Source organism: Mustela nivalis (assembly GCF_964662115.1).
Source record: "Mustela nivalis genome assembly, chromosome: 2".
NCBI lineage: Eukaryota > Metazoa > Chordata > Mammalia > Carnivora > Mustelidae > Mustela > Mustela nivalis.
In genome coordinates this window covers 28,542,774-28,558,376 of record NC_139021.1, presented here as the reverse complement: position 1 = coordinate 28,558,376, position 15,603 = coordinate 28,542,774, and the positions used below count along the sequence as shown (strand labels likewise).

The 15,603-nt window shown below is 39.4% G+C and overlaps 2 protein-coding genes across 3 annotated transcripts in view; one reads left to right on the top strand and one right to left on the bottom strand.

Moving 5' to 3' along the window:
* NUDCD1 (NudC domain containing 1) overlaps positions 1-3,610 on the bottom strand; it is a 78,327-nt gene extending 74,717 nt beyond the window's left edge. The window contains exon 1 of the mRNA XM_082720015.1: positions 3,372-3,610. Coding sequence (XP_082576141.1) covers positions 3,372-3,489 — 118 coding nt within the window. The 5' untranslated portion in view covers positions 3,490-3,610. The remainder of the gene's footprint in view (positions 1-3,371) is intronic.
* Positions 3,611-3,705: 95 nt separating this feature from the next.
* Positions 3,706-13,696, top strand: ENY2 (ENY2 transcription and export complex 2 subunit). Of its 2 annotated transcripts, none has more exons than XM_082720016.1 (5): positions 3,706-3,956; positions 5,377-5,453; positions 9,229-9,299; positions 10,641-10,715; positions 13,460-13,696. In XM_082720016.1, exons 1-5 carry the CDS (start codon positions 3,951-3,953, stop codon positions 13,534-13,536), a joined length of 306 nt encoding a protein of 101 aa, XP_082576142.1. In that variant the 5' UTR covers positions 3,706-3,950; the 3' UTR covers positions 13,537-13,696. The 2 variants fall into 2 exon arrangements, with proteins under 2 accessions (XP_082576142.1, XP_082576143.1); XM_082720017.1 differs by having other exon boundaries at positions 3,782-3,884.
* The last annotated feature ends 1,907 nt before the right edge of the window (positions 13,697-15,603 follow it).

Genomic DNA, 15,603 nt, shown 5'->3' with positions numbered 1-15,603 from the left:
GGGACGCCTGGGTGGCTCAGTGGATTAAGCCGCTGCCTTCGGCTCACGTCATGATCTCAGTGTCCTGGGATCGAGCCCCGCATCGGGCTCTTTGCTCAGCGGGAGCCTGCTTCTCTCTCTCTCTCTGCCTGACTCTCCGCCTACTTGTGATTTCTCTCTCTGTCAAATAAATAATAAATAAAATCTTTTAAAAAATAAATAAATAAATAAAACAAGAGGATACAAATAAACTAGTATTTTGAGCTGTTTGAAACCAGAGCACATCTTCATCCTCACATCCTAAATACACTACTTCATACCATCCACTAACATTTTGCTGAATTAATGCATAAAAGAAATGAAAGTGCCAAGAGGAACTCCTTAGTCATACCTCACTGTCTCTAGAAATGACAGTTTTAAAAAGAATAAAATCTCCATCATTCTCCTCAGGTAACAATTTTTTTTTTTAAGATTTTATCTATTTATTTGACAGACAGAGATCACAAGTATGCAGAGAGGCAGGCAGAAAAGAGGAAGGGAAGCAGGTTCCCCGCTGAGCAGAGAGCTAGATGCCAGGACCATGAGACCATGACCTGAGCCAGAGGCAGAGGCTTAACCCACTGAGCCACCCGGGCGCCCCTTAAGTAACAATTCTTAATGCAAGCTCCTCAACATGAACTACTGCAAAAGCCTGCAAAGTGGACTCCTCGTCGCTATTCCTCCAATCTTCCAAATTCAACCTCCACAGAAGGTAAGATTAGACGACTATTCAATCTCTCAATCTATTTCTTCTCTGCACCTAAAACCCTAAACGGCACCTCAAGACCTCCAGCCCTGCATCCCAAACACAGACTCCAAAACCAACAATGGTGAAAAAGGAGAGAACAAGACAACTTGGTGAGTTGTTAATAAAGTTAATGTATTCAATTTAGAGGTACTGGGAGAGTTTGCTTCCGGCTTTTTTGATGTTAAAATATCCTTTTGCTTATGCAAGAATGGGTGAGGACATCAGTTTTTAAGAAACATCTCCACTTAGGAGCTAGTTTATCAAGCCAAGTGAAACAAGTCAGTCAAAGCAAGACAAGTACCATGATTTCAGTCAAACATGGAATTTAGGAAACAAAACAGATAAACATAGGAGAAGGGAGGAAAAAAAAGAGGGAGGCAAACCGTAAGAGACTCTTAACTATAAAGAACAAACTGAGGGTTGCTGGAGGGGTGGTGTGTGGGGCATGCGCTAAAATGGGTGATGGACATTAAGGAGGGAGGACACTTGTGATGAGCACTGGGTGTTATATATCAGTGAAGAAAGAATCGCTGAATTCTACTCCCGAAACCAGTTTTACACTATATGTTAGCTAACTAGAATTTAAATATAAAATTGAAACAAACAAAAAGAAACATCTCCACTTAGCAAATTAAAAAGCTGGCAAATCTTTGACAGCTGAGTTTTTACTTTTCATTTTAAGGGCCCAAGAAAACGTCTGGGAAACACTGACTTATCCATGTGGATAAAATCCACAAGGCAAACAGTGCCCTCACCTATTTTTCTAAGTGGCCTCTACTTCCCCAGATTTTTTGCTGCAGCTATACAGGACTGCATCAGGTCCTACACAACACCTACTTACTCTCCCACCGCTCACGCTTTCTCAGGAATGGAATGGCCTCAATAACAACTCCTTTCCTTCACTCACTCGATTTACTGAGCAGCTACAATGCTAAGCACTAGGGACAGAGCAGTGAACAAAAGAAAACATTACGGTCTTCATGGAGCTCACAGTCTAGTGGAGGAAAGAGGATATCATATAAATATAAAATTAAAAACTATGATACTACTTTACAGAGAATGGAAGGAAGGAAAACTAGTAAAACTAGTCAATAAACTACTATAGTTTAGATAAGAGATAACTGTGATTCAGGGAACGGCAGAGCCAAGAAGAAGTCAATTCTTGAGCTGACTGTATTGCTGACTGAAGAGAGAGACTACAAGAAGAAATACTTCACGATTCCAACATAAGCAACATAAGCAACTACATAGACTAGAACAATAGGCCCAATTTTTTACGCCTCCCTGGATCTATGTCCACCAAGCAGATCCATAAGTGAACAAAGATGCAGGAATGAGTCCAAGCCACTACTAGAAGAAACACCTACCTGACTTGTAGACTTGTGAGCAACAGTAACTGCTTACTCTTTTGAGCCACTGAGTTTGGGTGGCTTTTTAATGCACAAACGAAATATAGTCGTATCAATTACTGACATGGGGTGGAAGAAGGAAAAGAAGGGAATGAAAGAAAAGCTATCTTAACCCAGTAAACTCTTACTTCTCTCTCCTTCAAAACTCAACTTAGATATCAGCTCCTCCAGGAAGCCTTCCCAGATCTCCCTGCTGGTTTGGAAAGATGCTTAAGCACTACCATCATGTTCCGTACATAACCCAATCACTGCCTTATTGCACTGATTTGTAATTATGTTTATATTTTTCTTCCAAAGTAGCCAAATGCACTCTTTATCTTACAGACTGTATCACATTCATCTTGATAATATCACCCTGTAACATAAAAAACCCCTCTCAATAGATGTTTCCTAAAACAGGCTCTCTATCGATGTATCAATTAATAAACACTTATGCAATAAAATTCCTTAATTCTAGATCAGTATTTCTCAATGTGTGATCCACTCGCAACATGCACTAGAACCAGTAGAAAGTTATATCAAAAATGCAGATCTCTGGGTTTTTTAACGAAAATACCACTCGTTAAGAACAAGGATGGATTTTTTGGCCAGCCTCAGATACACAAAAGAAACAGCAGAAGCATAGGCATGAAATCGACTTTCCCTCAAAATTTTCTAGACATGTTCTCTACGATTAGGTCCTTAGTGGGACAGCACCTATGCAACTAAAAATGCTCTGAACTGCAACGGAGTTTCTCTTCTACGAAACGGGTCTCCGCCAGAGGAGACAGGAGCTGGGGGTCCTCGCAGGAGGTGTGGCTTCTCCGCGCACACGGTTACCGAGGATGCTCGAGAGCGAAACGAGTCCTGAGTTTCCTCCGCCGCAGGGCCAGGCCAGGACGGACCGGCGACCCGAGCCCAGGCAGCAGCAGTCGCGTGCCCCGTGACGAGCCGTGGAGCCTGCGAGCCCGAGCCAGCGCCCGCCCAGGGTCTCGCTGCCTAACAGCCACGCGAAAGGGACTCCCACTGGGTTCCGGGATGGGAGTCCGTCTCCAGGGCGGCCACCCTCGGTCTACCCCAGCCCGAGCCGCCGTGCGGAAGGCCCCGGTCGCCGGGCCTGCCCAAGTCAGAAAGGAAGAAAATGAGGGAAGGGTCCGGCCGCTGGCAGCCGACAGGGGGAAGGACGAGGGTGCCGGGGGGGCGCCGCCGCTTCCCACCTGCGTCAAGCTCCAGCTGGTAACAGGGTAGCGGCTCGAGGGAGAGCTTGTAACCCTCAAAACGGGGATCCAACAGAGGTCTCTTCACGCGTAGAGAGCAATTAGCAGCCACCTCCATAGCCTTCCTGGGTCGTAGCGTGAGAATTAATAAAGCTCTTGTTGAAAGGTCCGCGCTTCGCTCTTAGTACCGAGGCTCTCGAGCGGCGTGGTTCCCATCCCAGAAAACACCGCGGTGCGGGATGCCTTCTGGGAAATGTAGTGTCCAGGAGAAAGTCGACTCCGTTGCATGTCGGGCTAGGTAGTTTTTCGGAGACTCCGTACCCGCGAGCGAGAGCATGGTCTGGACTCTCTTACCCAGAAGGCTGAGCTACCAGGAGGCGGCCCGCGCTGGTTAAATTCTCACAGTTATAGGCAGGGTGGCGAGACCCCGCCCCGGAAATGCGTGTTTTAGCTTTCTGTGTGCTTAGGTGCCCGAGCTACTGAGGGTCTAGGTCCGGGCAGCCGAAGAGTGTGGTAGGTAACGGTCGTCAGCGCAAGGGTCATTTCGTCGCTGGGAAGGGACGGCCCTCGCCCGCGGTGATGGTGGTGAGCTATGCCCGTGGTCCTCAGGGCCGGGACCCGGGCCCAGCCCAGGCTCCTTTCGATGTGCTGTCTTTCGTTAGCTTCCCCGACCCGCGCTCGCGGGCCTGTAGGGCTCTCCGACAGGGCGTGCAACCGGAGTTGGCCTGGAGCCAGTCCACGCTTTGTTTTCTGGCTCCGCCTCTCCCGCTGTCTCCGCCCTATTCTATTTTCCCGAAGAATGTCTGAACTGGGAGGGATCCCCTAGCGCCCTCGTTTTACCAGTGAGAAAACTGAGGCCTTTAAGAATGGACTTGTCCAAGGTCACTATCCGTATTTTAGGGGCCAAGACGAGATCAAGTTCAATATTCGAGGAATGGTACGGACTAGGCCGTAGAATTATTTTGAAAATGTTCGCCTCCAACTACACAAGCAAACATTTCTCAGTCCTTACCCAGCCCTTCCTTTTTCCCGTTCCAGTCAAGAAAAAAAAAATTTTTTTCCCCCCAACTCAAAACTCAATTGCCAGCTTAAGTTTTCATGTAGACGAGGTGGGACACAGCGAAAGTGGTCCCAAGTTAGTGACAGATTATGTACAGTAATGCTAGTTTTTTTCCAGGTGTTACATTCTAACCTTCTCCTTTCTACATCACTTTGGTTTCGGTTGTCTTTTTTTTTTTTTTTTTTTTCCCCACGGAAAATTGAGAATTTTCTAAGTTAGGAATTAGTTTGAGATTTGTTTTTCCTTTATCCCACCAGCAAGCTTTGATGAAGATACACACTTGGAGCTAGTTTGGCAGTTGTAATTTTGGGTACATCCTACTCAAAAGTAGAGCACTTAGAGCCTAATCTGGAACTTTGATTTTTCACCAGCAGTGCTTAATCTTTTATTAGTGTTTAGGTTCTATGACTTCCCGAAATTTTGAATGCAGTGAAGGTGCAGAAATGATTAGCAGGCAGTTATGATGTGATGTTACAGTGTTTTGGCGCTGCTGGGCTCAAAGTACATGAGTTCAAATACTGCCTTCACCACTTTCTGTCTTGGTGCCTCAGTTTTCTCAATTGTAAAATACAAATAGTTAATAATTCTTATGTAAAAGAATCAGTTTGGGGAACTAAATGAGGTTAAAAAAAAAAAAAAAAACCAATGTGTTAACCCAGTACTTGGCACATAAGTGTTACATAAAAGTTAACAATAATTATTATTATCCAACAACTCATTAATTAAAAAGTATATGCGGGGAAGAAAAATTGTAATGTGAGTTAGTCATATAACTTTTTGGGATGCAGTAAATATGATTAAGAGTAATGACATTGTTAACACATTGTTGAAATTTATCACCCCTTCAGTTGATAGAATGTTAAATATGTTGGGATGCTTACCTGGGAGATTAGAAGAAAATGCTTTGTATGTGTTCTGTATCTGAAAATACATGTTGATGTTCAGGTTAGCAAGATGAACAAAGATGCGCAGATGAGAGCAGCGATTAACCAAAAGTTGATAGAAACCGGAGAAAGAGAACGGTAAGCAATATACTGTGTTAGTAAACTACATTTAACGCCTTTAAATTATAGTTACGTTACACATGAGCATCTAAATATCAAGGAACAAAACTGATGTCAATGGAAGGAATTATAGGAAATTGAGATTATCAAGTTTCAGTTACTAACATCTGTAAAAAATAGGTGTGTTCTGTATTGCATTCTTAAAGAAAAGTGTGCCATCTAGAAAGATAAACAAGAAATGACTCTCTCAAAGAATGTATAATCTAATGGAAAAAAAAAATCTACTGAAATGACTACAATTAAAAACATAATGTTACCCAATTTTTAACAGGGAGATAATGTGATAGAACCAGTTTCATTTACTACACTCTCAACTTCAGAGCAGAATGTGCTGTTCCTAGTCTTCTGAAACATTCTTCCCCTGATCTTTTACTTATTCTTGCTCATCTTTCAGGTTTAATTTTTTTTTTTTAAGATTTTATGTATTTATTTGACAGACAGAGATCTACAAGTAGGCAGAGAGGCAGGCAGAGAGAGAGAGAAGAGGAAGTAGGCTCCCCGCTGAGCAGAGAGCCCAATGCGGGGCTTGATTCCAGGACCCTGGAATCATGACCCAAGCCAAAGGCAGAGGCTTTAATCCACTGAGCCACCCAGGCACCCCTTTCAGGTTTAATTTAATTAACATCATCTTGTGTAGGAATTTGTTAAGTCCCAGATACCCTGTTCTAGCCTAGCATTTAATTACATTGTATTATAACCACCTGCTTTGCTTGTTTGTGTCCTCCAAATCTATGTTCCTTGACAGAAATACCATTGTATCCCCAGCATCATCCTTAGCACAAAATTGGCCAAGGTAATTATTTGAAGAAAGAACAGGTTTGGAAGTACTAAACAGAAACTCAGGAACCAAGAACGGATTCCAGAACAGTGAAAAATTGCCTAAGAGAAATATATAAGGAACAAGAGGGATCCTTCAACTCTACCTGGGGGTTAGGGTAATCAGTTACAAAATAGTAAAAGAAGTACTTCAGCTCTGGGGGAAAAGATTAGCCATTCTTCCAGCCAATAAAGGACAGACTTGTTACAACATGATAATGTTCCAAGGAATACAAAAATTAAAGCTAGCAGGTAAAGTGGGGAAGTGATATTGCTGTGACAGTAGACAAGAGGAGTGGCTTTTGTGTAAGTCAGAATTCTTTGATTTGCAAATGATAGAACTCAGAAACTGCCTTAACCAGTGAAATACATAAGCTTAGCTTGAAGTTGCTTCAGTCTCCACTGGGTCCAAGCATTCAAAAATTGTTACCAAGATTATGTCTTTCTTTTTCTTTCTCAGCTCTGTTTTCCTCTGTGTTGGCTTTATTCTCAAGCAGACTCTACCCACAAGGTGGCAGAGATTAGCAGTTCAGAATTCATATCCCTGTGGCTCAGACTACCTTTCTCCTAGTAGTTCCAGCAAAGTACCTGGCGTGATTACCATCTTACTTAGGTACATAGGCCAGTTATGGTCAACCTTGCCTGGGTCTCATTTCCATTGTTGGAACCCTACGGAGATTTCTTATGCTAAGAGTGGTGTCAAAGAAAGGTCAGGAAAATGAGTGACGGATTTGAAGAAACAGCTGTTGTTGACTTAGGTGGTGGGAATCATGAGAAGATCCTAAGACGGGGGATGACTACATCATATTTGCTTTTGAGGAATATTAGCCTGGCAATGTGGAGGAGAGACTTGAAGGGCTAGAGATAAGATTACAGAAGAACGTGTTAGCAGATTTTATCAGTTTAAAAATGAGAAACAGCAAAAATAGAAAGGAGAACTTACAATTTCTTTTAAAGCACAAGCAGCCCTCAATGTGAGAAATGAGGAAGAAGACATTGAGAAGAATGCCTTGGGGAACTGAGAGGATAGTATTGGCAGTAATGAGGGAAGAGGGTTATTTATTATTGTTTATTTGTTTTTTCACTTACACAGTTTAAAATTACTGAGTTTCGACCACATGCTATGTCCTGTTAAGGTGCTGGAGATAAAGTAGCGAACAAAATAAAGTCTCTTCTTCCGTGGAGCTTACATGGGAGAAGACAGTAAGTCTGTATTATGTGGATTGATAAGTTCTAGAGGAAAAATAAAACTGAGAATAATGAGGTGTATATTTGAGACAAATAAAACTAAAGAAGGCTTCACTGGTAAGAGGTCAGAAGGATATGAAGGAATGAGGGGACTCCCAAGAGCCAAGGACCCCAGATGAGTTTGCGTAACATTTTGATGACCACAGGAAAGCTCATGAGCCTGAAAAAATGGGTGAGGGGAAGAAGAAATAAAGTCAGAGGCATAACTTGGGGAGGGGAAGATCATGAAGGTTTATTTAGGCTATAGCATAGATTTGGAATTTTAAGTAAATTGGGAAGCCACAGACTGTTTTGAGCACAGGAAGGAGAGCAAGGTATATAAGGGAGGAAACAAGGGGACACGTTAGGGGCTTTGGTAATAGTCCGGTCAAGAGAAGAAGATGGTTTGGACTAGGGAAATAATTGCAAAGATGGTGGAAAACATTTGAAATATAGTATATACTTAAAACTGGAACCAATAGGAATTGCTTCTATGGCCTATACGTGTAGTCTTAGCAGAGTTGCTGAGTGAAGGATGCCAAATTTTCTAGCCTGAGGAACAAGGATGGACAATGGCATTCTGACAGGGAGCATAGTTTGAAATGGGAGAGAAGCAGAACTTGGGTTTTGGCCCTATTAAGATGGAAAGGCCTGAATCAATACCAAGATGGAAATGTCACATAGTAAATGTTTAGAAATTTTGACAGAGAAGTGGTTTGGTTTGGGACATGACATGTTCAAGCTCTGAGAAATGATTTAGGTTGAAGATTGTGGATTTGTAAGAGTGGGTATGGCGAAAGGATAAGAAAATATTGGTAAGAAAATGTTTTATTACATCCATGATGCCATTAGTTACAATACACACCATATATATATATATATATTTTTTTAAAGATTTTATTGAGATGGAGAAAGAGAGAGCACAAACAGGAGGGAAAGGGCAGAAGGAGAAGGAGAAACAGATTGCCCCATTGAGCAGAGAGCCCAGTGCAGGACTCGAATCCAGAACCCTGGGATCATGACCTGAGCTGAAGACAGACACTTAACTGACTGATCCACCCAGGAGCCCCACACCATTATTTTTGTTTACTAGGGAAAAAGAAGATACTGCCAGTTAAATTATGATAGACATACCAATTGCTGAACTGTTGAAATGTGGGGAAAAACAACAGTCTTGGAATCAATGAAATACCATCTTTAGTATGTAATTTAGAGGGTTATTGGAAAAAATTGAGGGGAAAGTTTTTAAGGTTTAGAGAGGGATATCATGGGGAAGTAGAGAGCTAAAGGATAAGAGTCTGTAGTTGAAGAATAGATTTTGGAGTTTGAAGATTTTAAGGTGTAGGTGCTTCAAGCTCAACTAATACCATTTAGAAGTTGTACAAGACTCACAATATTCCCGTTGGAGGTAAGTAGAAAGTGTCTGAGAAGGCCAGAGAGTAGAGTTTCTTGAGAATTAGGTACCCTGTCCACTTCCTTTACCGATGATGAAAATGAAGTCCGGAGTTCAAATGACTTCCGTAAGATCAAAGAATGATTTAATAACAGAATCAAAATTAGGTGACAAAGTTTTGGAGATTAGAAGGCAGGGAATTTTTAATTGAACATTTGAACTTCTGCTTCAAGCATTCCTATCTAAAATATTTTACCTTGTTGTAGTGTAATATGAAAACATTTTCTGTTTCAACAGCCTCAAAGAGTTGCTGAGAGCTAAATTAATTGAATGTGGCTGGAAGGACCAGTTGAAGGCACACTGTAAAGGTAATCAGTTTCATTTACAAGATAAGCTGATTTCATTGTTCTTGTTGGCTTGGGGTTCACTAGGAAATAGCAGACAGTATTTTAAGATCTATTGAGTGCCAAACATGATTTTAAACAAATAGAAAATTCAGTCTTCTAGCACTGATATCCCCGCCTCCTTTTGGTAGACATAATTTTTTGAATCTTTAGAAATTTTCTTTGTATTTTTCTTAAAATAAGTGAGGCAAGATTTTTTCTGGCATCCAAGTATTCATTCCAACCTTTTTCAGTGTGTGTACTCAAAGTGAAATATTAGTTATTCCTGTGTTTTAACTTTATAACAAATTAAACACTTTATGATTGGCAGACTCCATAGGAATTATATCTCCTGGCTTTAACAGTGTTATTTTTGAAAAATTTACTTATAAAAGCTCTTAGGTCATTACACATTGTTTTAAATGTAGAATGGAAGCTTGTAAAATTGCTAGGTATTGATGATGATGCCACTAGGTAGATTATACATGTCATGAAGATGAGCCTCTTCTGGCTCGACTTCGGTATACTGGAATTCTGGATATTTTCAGTGAAGTCCCATTATATCGTAGTAGTTTCTGCAATTAATAATAAAGACTATTTATATCGTGAATCCCAAGAAGGCAGTGTAGCACATTAAAAAAAGCATAGTTTTGGGGGCCATACAGAGCTTCACTGGAAGAGACTAGAGCTGGATTTCAGCTCATGTTTGGATGAGTTACTTAATCTTTAAGCCTTAGTTGGGTCACTTGTAAGTGGAAAAATGCCCAGCCCATTAGCTTGTTACGAATATCAAATGCTGTAAATCACCTAGCGCCCAATAGTGTTTCAGTCGATTTTAACTCCTCTCCCTCTTTTTCCTTTGGCCCAGCCTAGAGAAGAGAAAGGAACAAGGGAGTTGTTCTGTTCTTTCATTTGGGGCTATGAAATTACAAGTTAGACTCAAATAATAGCTTTTTACCCCTTCCATACATTCAGGAGCTGGTATGATTATGGTGAAATAAGATCTGTTATAAATTTCCAGCTTTTTGCACATAATTAGATTTGACCTTACAGTTCAGATCCATTCTCAGTGTTAAAATAATTGTTAAGTTACAGGTTATTTAGCTGAGAAATGAACAGGCTTTTAAGATTTTGATCTGGTGAATACTTAATATGTTTAAGGTTGAGCTAAACCTTCATTAGAGAAGAGAAAAAGAAGTGTCCTCTTTTTTTTTTTAAAAGACCAATCTGCACTCTAAAAACATGATCTTAACCCTTCCTCTATGAAAATCTTTCTTACAGATAATGATTTTAAATGATATGATTTGTTTTTTGCTTTTGCATAAGAGGTAATTAAAGAAAAAGGACTAGAACACGTTACTGTTGATGACTTGGTGGCTGAAATCACACCAAAAGGCAGAGGTAAGGAATACAAATTATGTGAAAGGAAAGGTGTGCTGAAGACGTGATTTTTTTCTCTCTCTCCTGCTGGTTCAGCTTTTCTTTCTTTTTAAAGGGAAAAACAGCCTTTCCAAAATTACTTGGGTACTTACATTTCCTCATTGGGAAAGATTTTTATTGCCTATTTTCTTCTCTGGCATAGTCTTGAGTAATAGATGAGAGGTATAAAATGTTTTTGCACTCTAAAGCAGTATGCAGATGTAAGTTGATAATGGTTGTTAAGACAGATAATTTTTTAAATTGGGGATTTTGTAGAGGCAAGTATCACCTGAAGATAGGATTTATAAATTTTGTTAGATATGGCCCAATTTCACTTACATATTTAATCATTCAGACTTACTTCAGCCCGAGTCAATGTTCTTTTTTTAAAAATAAGTAAAGCTCTGTCTTCTTAAGTGTCCAAGTTAAGAATTTGGTAGCTGTAAAACTTCATGTTGTGGGTAATCTGTATTTAAAATTCACACTACCATCGTCTTCATTTCCTTACAGAAGACAAAGGAAAGAGAGGAAATATTATATTAACATTGATAATATGTAATATGTATTAAGAACTACATTACATTGTTAGCTCAGATGTGGCTGCATTATTTTCATTTATTGTGAAAGGGTCTCTTTTGGTAATTTTTTTTTTTAAGATTTTATTTATTTATTTGACAGAGGGAGATCACAAGTAGGCAGAGAGGCAGGCAGAGAGAGAGGAGGAAGCAGGCTCCCTGCTGAGCGGAGAGCCGATGCAGGCCTCAATCCCAGGACCCTGGGACCTTGACCTGAGCCGAAGGCAGAGGCTTTAACCCACTGAGCCACCCAGGTGCCCCTCTTTTGGTAATTTTAAGTGGAAGCAGATAAATTAGATGATCCATTATCTATTTTCTCACATGGAAGTGTAAAAAGTAAAAAAAAGTTTGAATATTGTTACTAGAGAATACTAATTCTCTGAACTACCTGCTGGGAAAGAGCTACAGAATCCTGTAGCCTGTAGGCCTGTCTACAGCTTTTTAAAAAAAAAACAACAACAAAAAAAACGGACTTTTTCATCAAATACGTCTCAAGGAAAGAAAAACAAACACATTATTTATTGCTCCCCACATGAATTTACATTTTAAAATAATTTTCTCCAATTTTTCTATTTTCCTTCTGTAATTTATGTAACATTTTGGAGCTGGTTATACAGGGTAGAAATTTCCTTTGCTTCTCCTTCAACACTTCTATCTTAGACATTTCAATCCCTTATAGCTCTACTGCTAGAAAATGAGAAAATCCAGAACAGAGAAATAAAAATAAATCTTTTCTTTTATGTTCGTAGTCTTTTATAGCCAAGAGAAGTATTTATTTTATTTTTTTAACTAAAATACAGTAGAATTGACCATTTTTTAGTTTGCAGTTCTGTGAATTTTATATGCATGTACAGATTCATGTAACTACTCTCCTACCTGTAAAAAACTCTCTCAAGCTATCCTTTTATAGTCATACCTTATCCCTAACTCCAAGGCAACTGATCTATATTCCATCACCATAATTTTTATTAAAAGTGTGTTTAATATATATAGTGATCACATTTCCAGTGGTCTTGAATTAATCATGTAGCTTTTATTTCTAGCAGGCTTAAACTAAATAATCTGTAAAAAGGAGTATGTGTCCTACTTAATTTATATACTTATTTGTGGAATTCACTATACAAATACTGAACTGTATCTGAAATATTTCATTTCCTTTGGATATAGGCAAGTAGCATTAGAAGTTTCAGTTAGTTCCCTATTGTCCTTATTTATTAGTAGCCAAGAAAGGAAAAAAACAAAACAAAACAGTGTACATTGGTTTATTGACATTTAATAGTAATTTAAAATTACTAAAAATTCCTAGGAGCAGGGCTTTTTTTTTTTTTTTTTTGAGTTATACTCTGAATAGATAATAGTCACATGGTTCTAAGTTGAAGAAGTAAAAATACCACAAATGTAACTCCTGTTGCAATTTTTGCATCTTTGCTGAGTCAGAGAGTATGTGCACTTACTTCAATACAGTATTGCCAAACTAGCTTCCCAAAAGTGTGGTACCAATTTATATCCTCCACCAGCTCATACAAGAGAGCCAGTTTTCCCTCAGTCTTACCAACACATGATATTACTGACCTTTGGTTTTTAGCCAGTATGACTGCCAAAACATGCTGTTTGAATGTGGTTTTGGTTTACATTTCAGTTATGAAGTTATACCCCCTTTATGTTCAAGAACTGTTGTTTTGCCTTTTCTTCACCTCCTTTGCTCATTTTTCAATCAGTCTGATATTTCACTTATCAATCCGGAGAAATGTAGTGAGTGATCAGCCTTTTCTATAAGAGTGTTTTCCCACTTTTTGTCATTTCCCTTTGTTTATGGTGATTTTGACCAACTTATTGTCATTGTTGCATTTAAATCAAATTTATCAATTTGTTTTAATCCTCTGTGATTGAAAAAGGTCTTTTCTACTTCTAGTTTAAAGAGTTTTCCCATGTTTTATTCTCATTGTGCAGTGTATTTAAGTATTGAATAGTTCACTTAAATAATGAATTGCAAATATACTTTATCTTTTCAGATATCTTTACCTCTTTTATTTTTAAGGCATATGGGTTATTCATGAAATTATTTGTTAATTCTGAATAAATTATCAAATGCCAAATTGACATATTGATTGGAATCTTCTTACTCTTATATTTTTGTTTTTTGTATTTCAGCCCTGGTACCTGACAGTGTAAAGAAGGAGCTCCTACAAAGAATAAGAACATTCCTTGCTCAGCATGCCAGCCTTTAAGATTGAATTAGATTGTGTTGTTTTGTGGTTTTATTTCTGAAAGTAAAAACTTGCCATAAATTAGGAATCGATTTCCCAAAATAAAATTCTTTTTTGTATGATGGTATACAGTTTTCAGTAATGATGTATGTGTTATTTTAATAAATATCTCATGAATGAGTTTGAAGTTTCCTTGGATTTTGGAATAAAAGGGACTTTATTAATAATATACCATATTTGTTCAGAGGAAAATTCAGCAATTAATACAGTGTAAGTGTTAAGTATGTGCATATCTCTGTGCTAACAATTAAGGAGGAGTAAGCAGGCTCTTCTTACTGTCTGGATGTGGTGTATTCCTCTTTTGAATCTCTGCTATTTTATAATACATGTCCCATCTTGTACTACAGATGTCTTATTTCTGATTTGTTATAAATGCTGAGGGTTGGGGACTGGGTCTTACTCATCTTTATGTGCCTTCCTTATTCCTCAAAGAATTTACCATCCTATTGGAAGAGAGAACATTTGCAAACTGGCTCCATACCAAGCTCCTCTCACATACTCTACTCATCTGAACTTTGAGAGCAGGAACTAAATTGCATCCCCACATACTAAGGTCAAGAAAGAACTTAATGGGAAATAATCTCCACCTGTAGCTTTACTCTGACATCAAGATTGCCAAATCCAATGGACTCTTGTCTGTTCTTATGTGACCTCTGCTGGAACGAGAATGTTGACCATCCTGCCACTTGGAACTTTCTTCCCACTACTCACATTGTGCATTCCTACCACTGGAAGTTCCTTCTGTGTCTTGTGGAAACCTTATGCTGTATGGGACTTCAAATAATCGTGTTTCTTAGTGTTCCCTCCTGGGCCCTCTGCTTGACTAGTGATATACTTTCCTTGGGCGAATCCCAGGAAACTTGGGTTGGACCATGGCTTCAAATACAAACTTGTTGATAAAGGCTAAATTGTTTCTCCAAACCAGACTTCAACCCAGCCTTCAGACCTGTACCCAACTGCTGTGGATCAGCTTTCTTGGATGTTCCATAAACACCTTAAACTGACCACACCTAGAATAGTGACTTCTTTTCCTCCACTAACTGCCCCCACTGTGTTACTTACTCTGTGTGTGGCACCTCCCAGACCTACAGATTACCAGAGCTTATTTTAAAATACTGATAAAGAAGGTAAGAGATCCGGCACAATATTCTCTTTCTGACAAGCTCCCAGTCAGTGCTCATGCAGCTAATGGAGGACCACTTTGTAGCAAGGATGTCAGTTGTCTGCTTCTGCCCTTTTTTTTTTTTTTTAAGTTTTTATTTATTTGATGGAGATCACAAGTAGGCAGAGAGGCAGTCAGAGAGAGGAGGAAGCAGGCTCCCTGCTGAGCAGACCCCGACGCAGGACTCAATCCCAGGACCCTGAGATCATGGCCTGAGCCAAAGGCAGAGGCTTTAACCCACTGAGCCACCCAGGTGCCCTGCTTCTGCCCTCTTAACTGCCTTAGTTCACACAAATTATGCAGCGGGCTCCTAAGGTTTCCTGCTGTAGCTGTTGCATGCTTTCTCCAGTGACTCTTCCACACTATTACCTAAGTGACCTTAACTAAAAGGCAAGTGTCATTCTATTCTACCTGAAATTTCTTGGTGGCTTAGTTTATAGTGCAAAATTCAGGCTTGACCGTAAGCAACCAGGTTTGATATTCTTGTTACTCGAAAGAGTCCTCAAAAGTATCAAGTTAAATCATCCCTAAATACAAAATTCCATCAACCCTGAAAGCCCTTTTACTTCTCTCATTCCTACTTCACCTTCAAAATTCAGCTTGAGTAGTTGCAAAAACATTTTAACATTCCTTTGTCTGGTTTAGATTCCCAGCCACTTTTGTTTTTCTATAAGAAGCACCTGTGCATAATTTCTCTTCACCACACTGGTACTTGAACTTCGCATACATCTGGAGGAAAGGAAAAGACTTTCTGACTTTGCATGATACATATTTGTAGATGGACAAGGGAGTGAACATTATGGGAGCACAAAATAAGTAACAATAATACAATCGGGTATCGAGAAAAGTCTTCATGTTAATTTTTT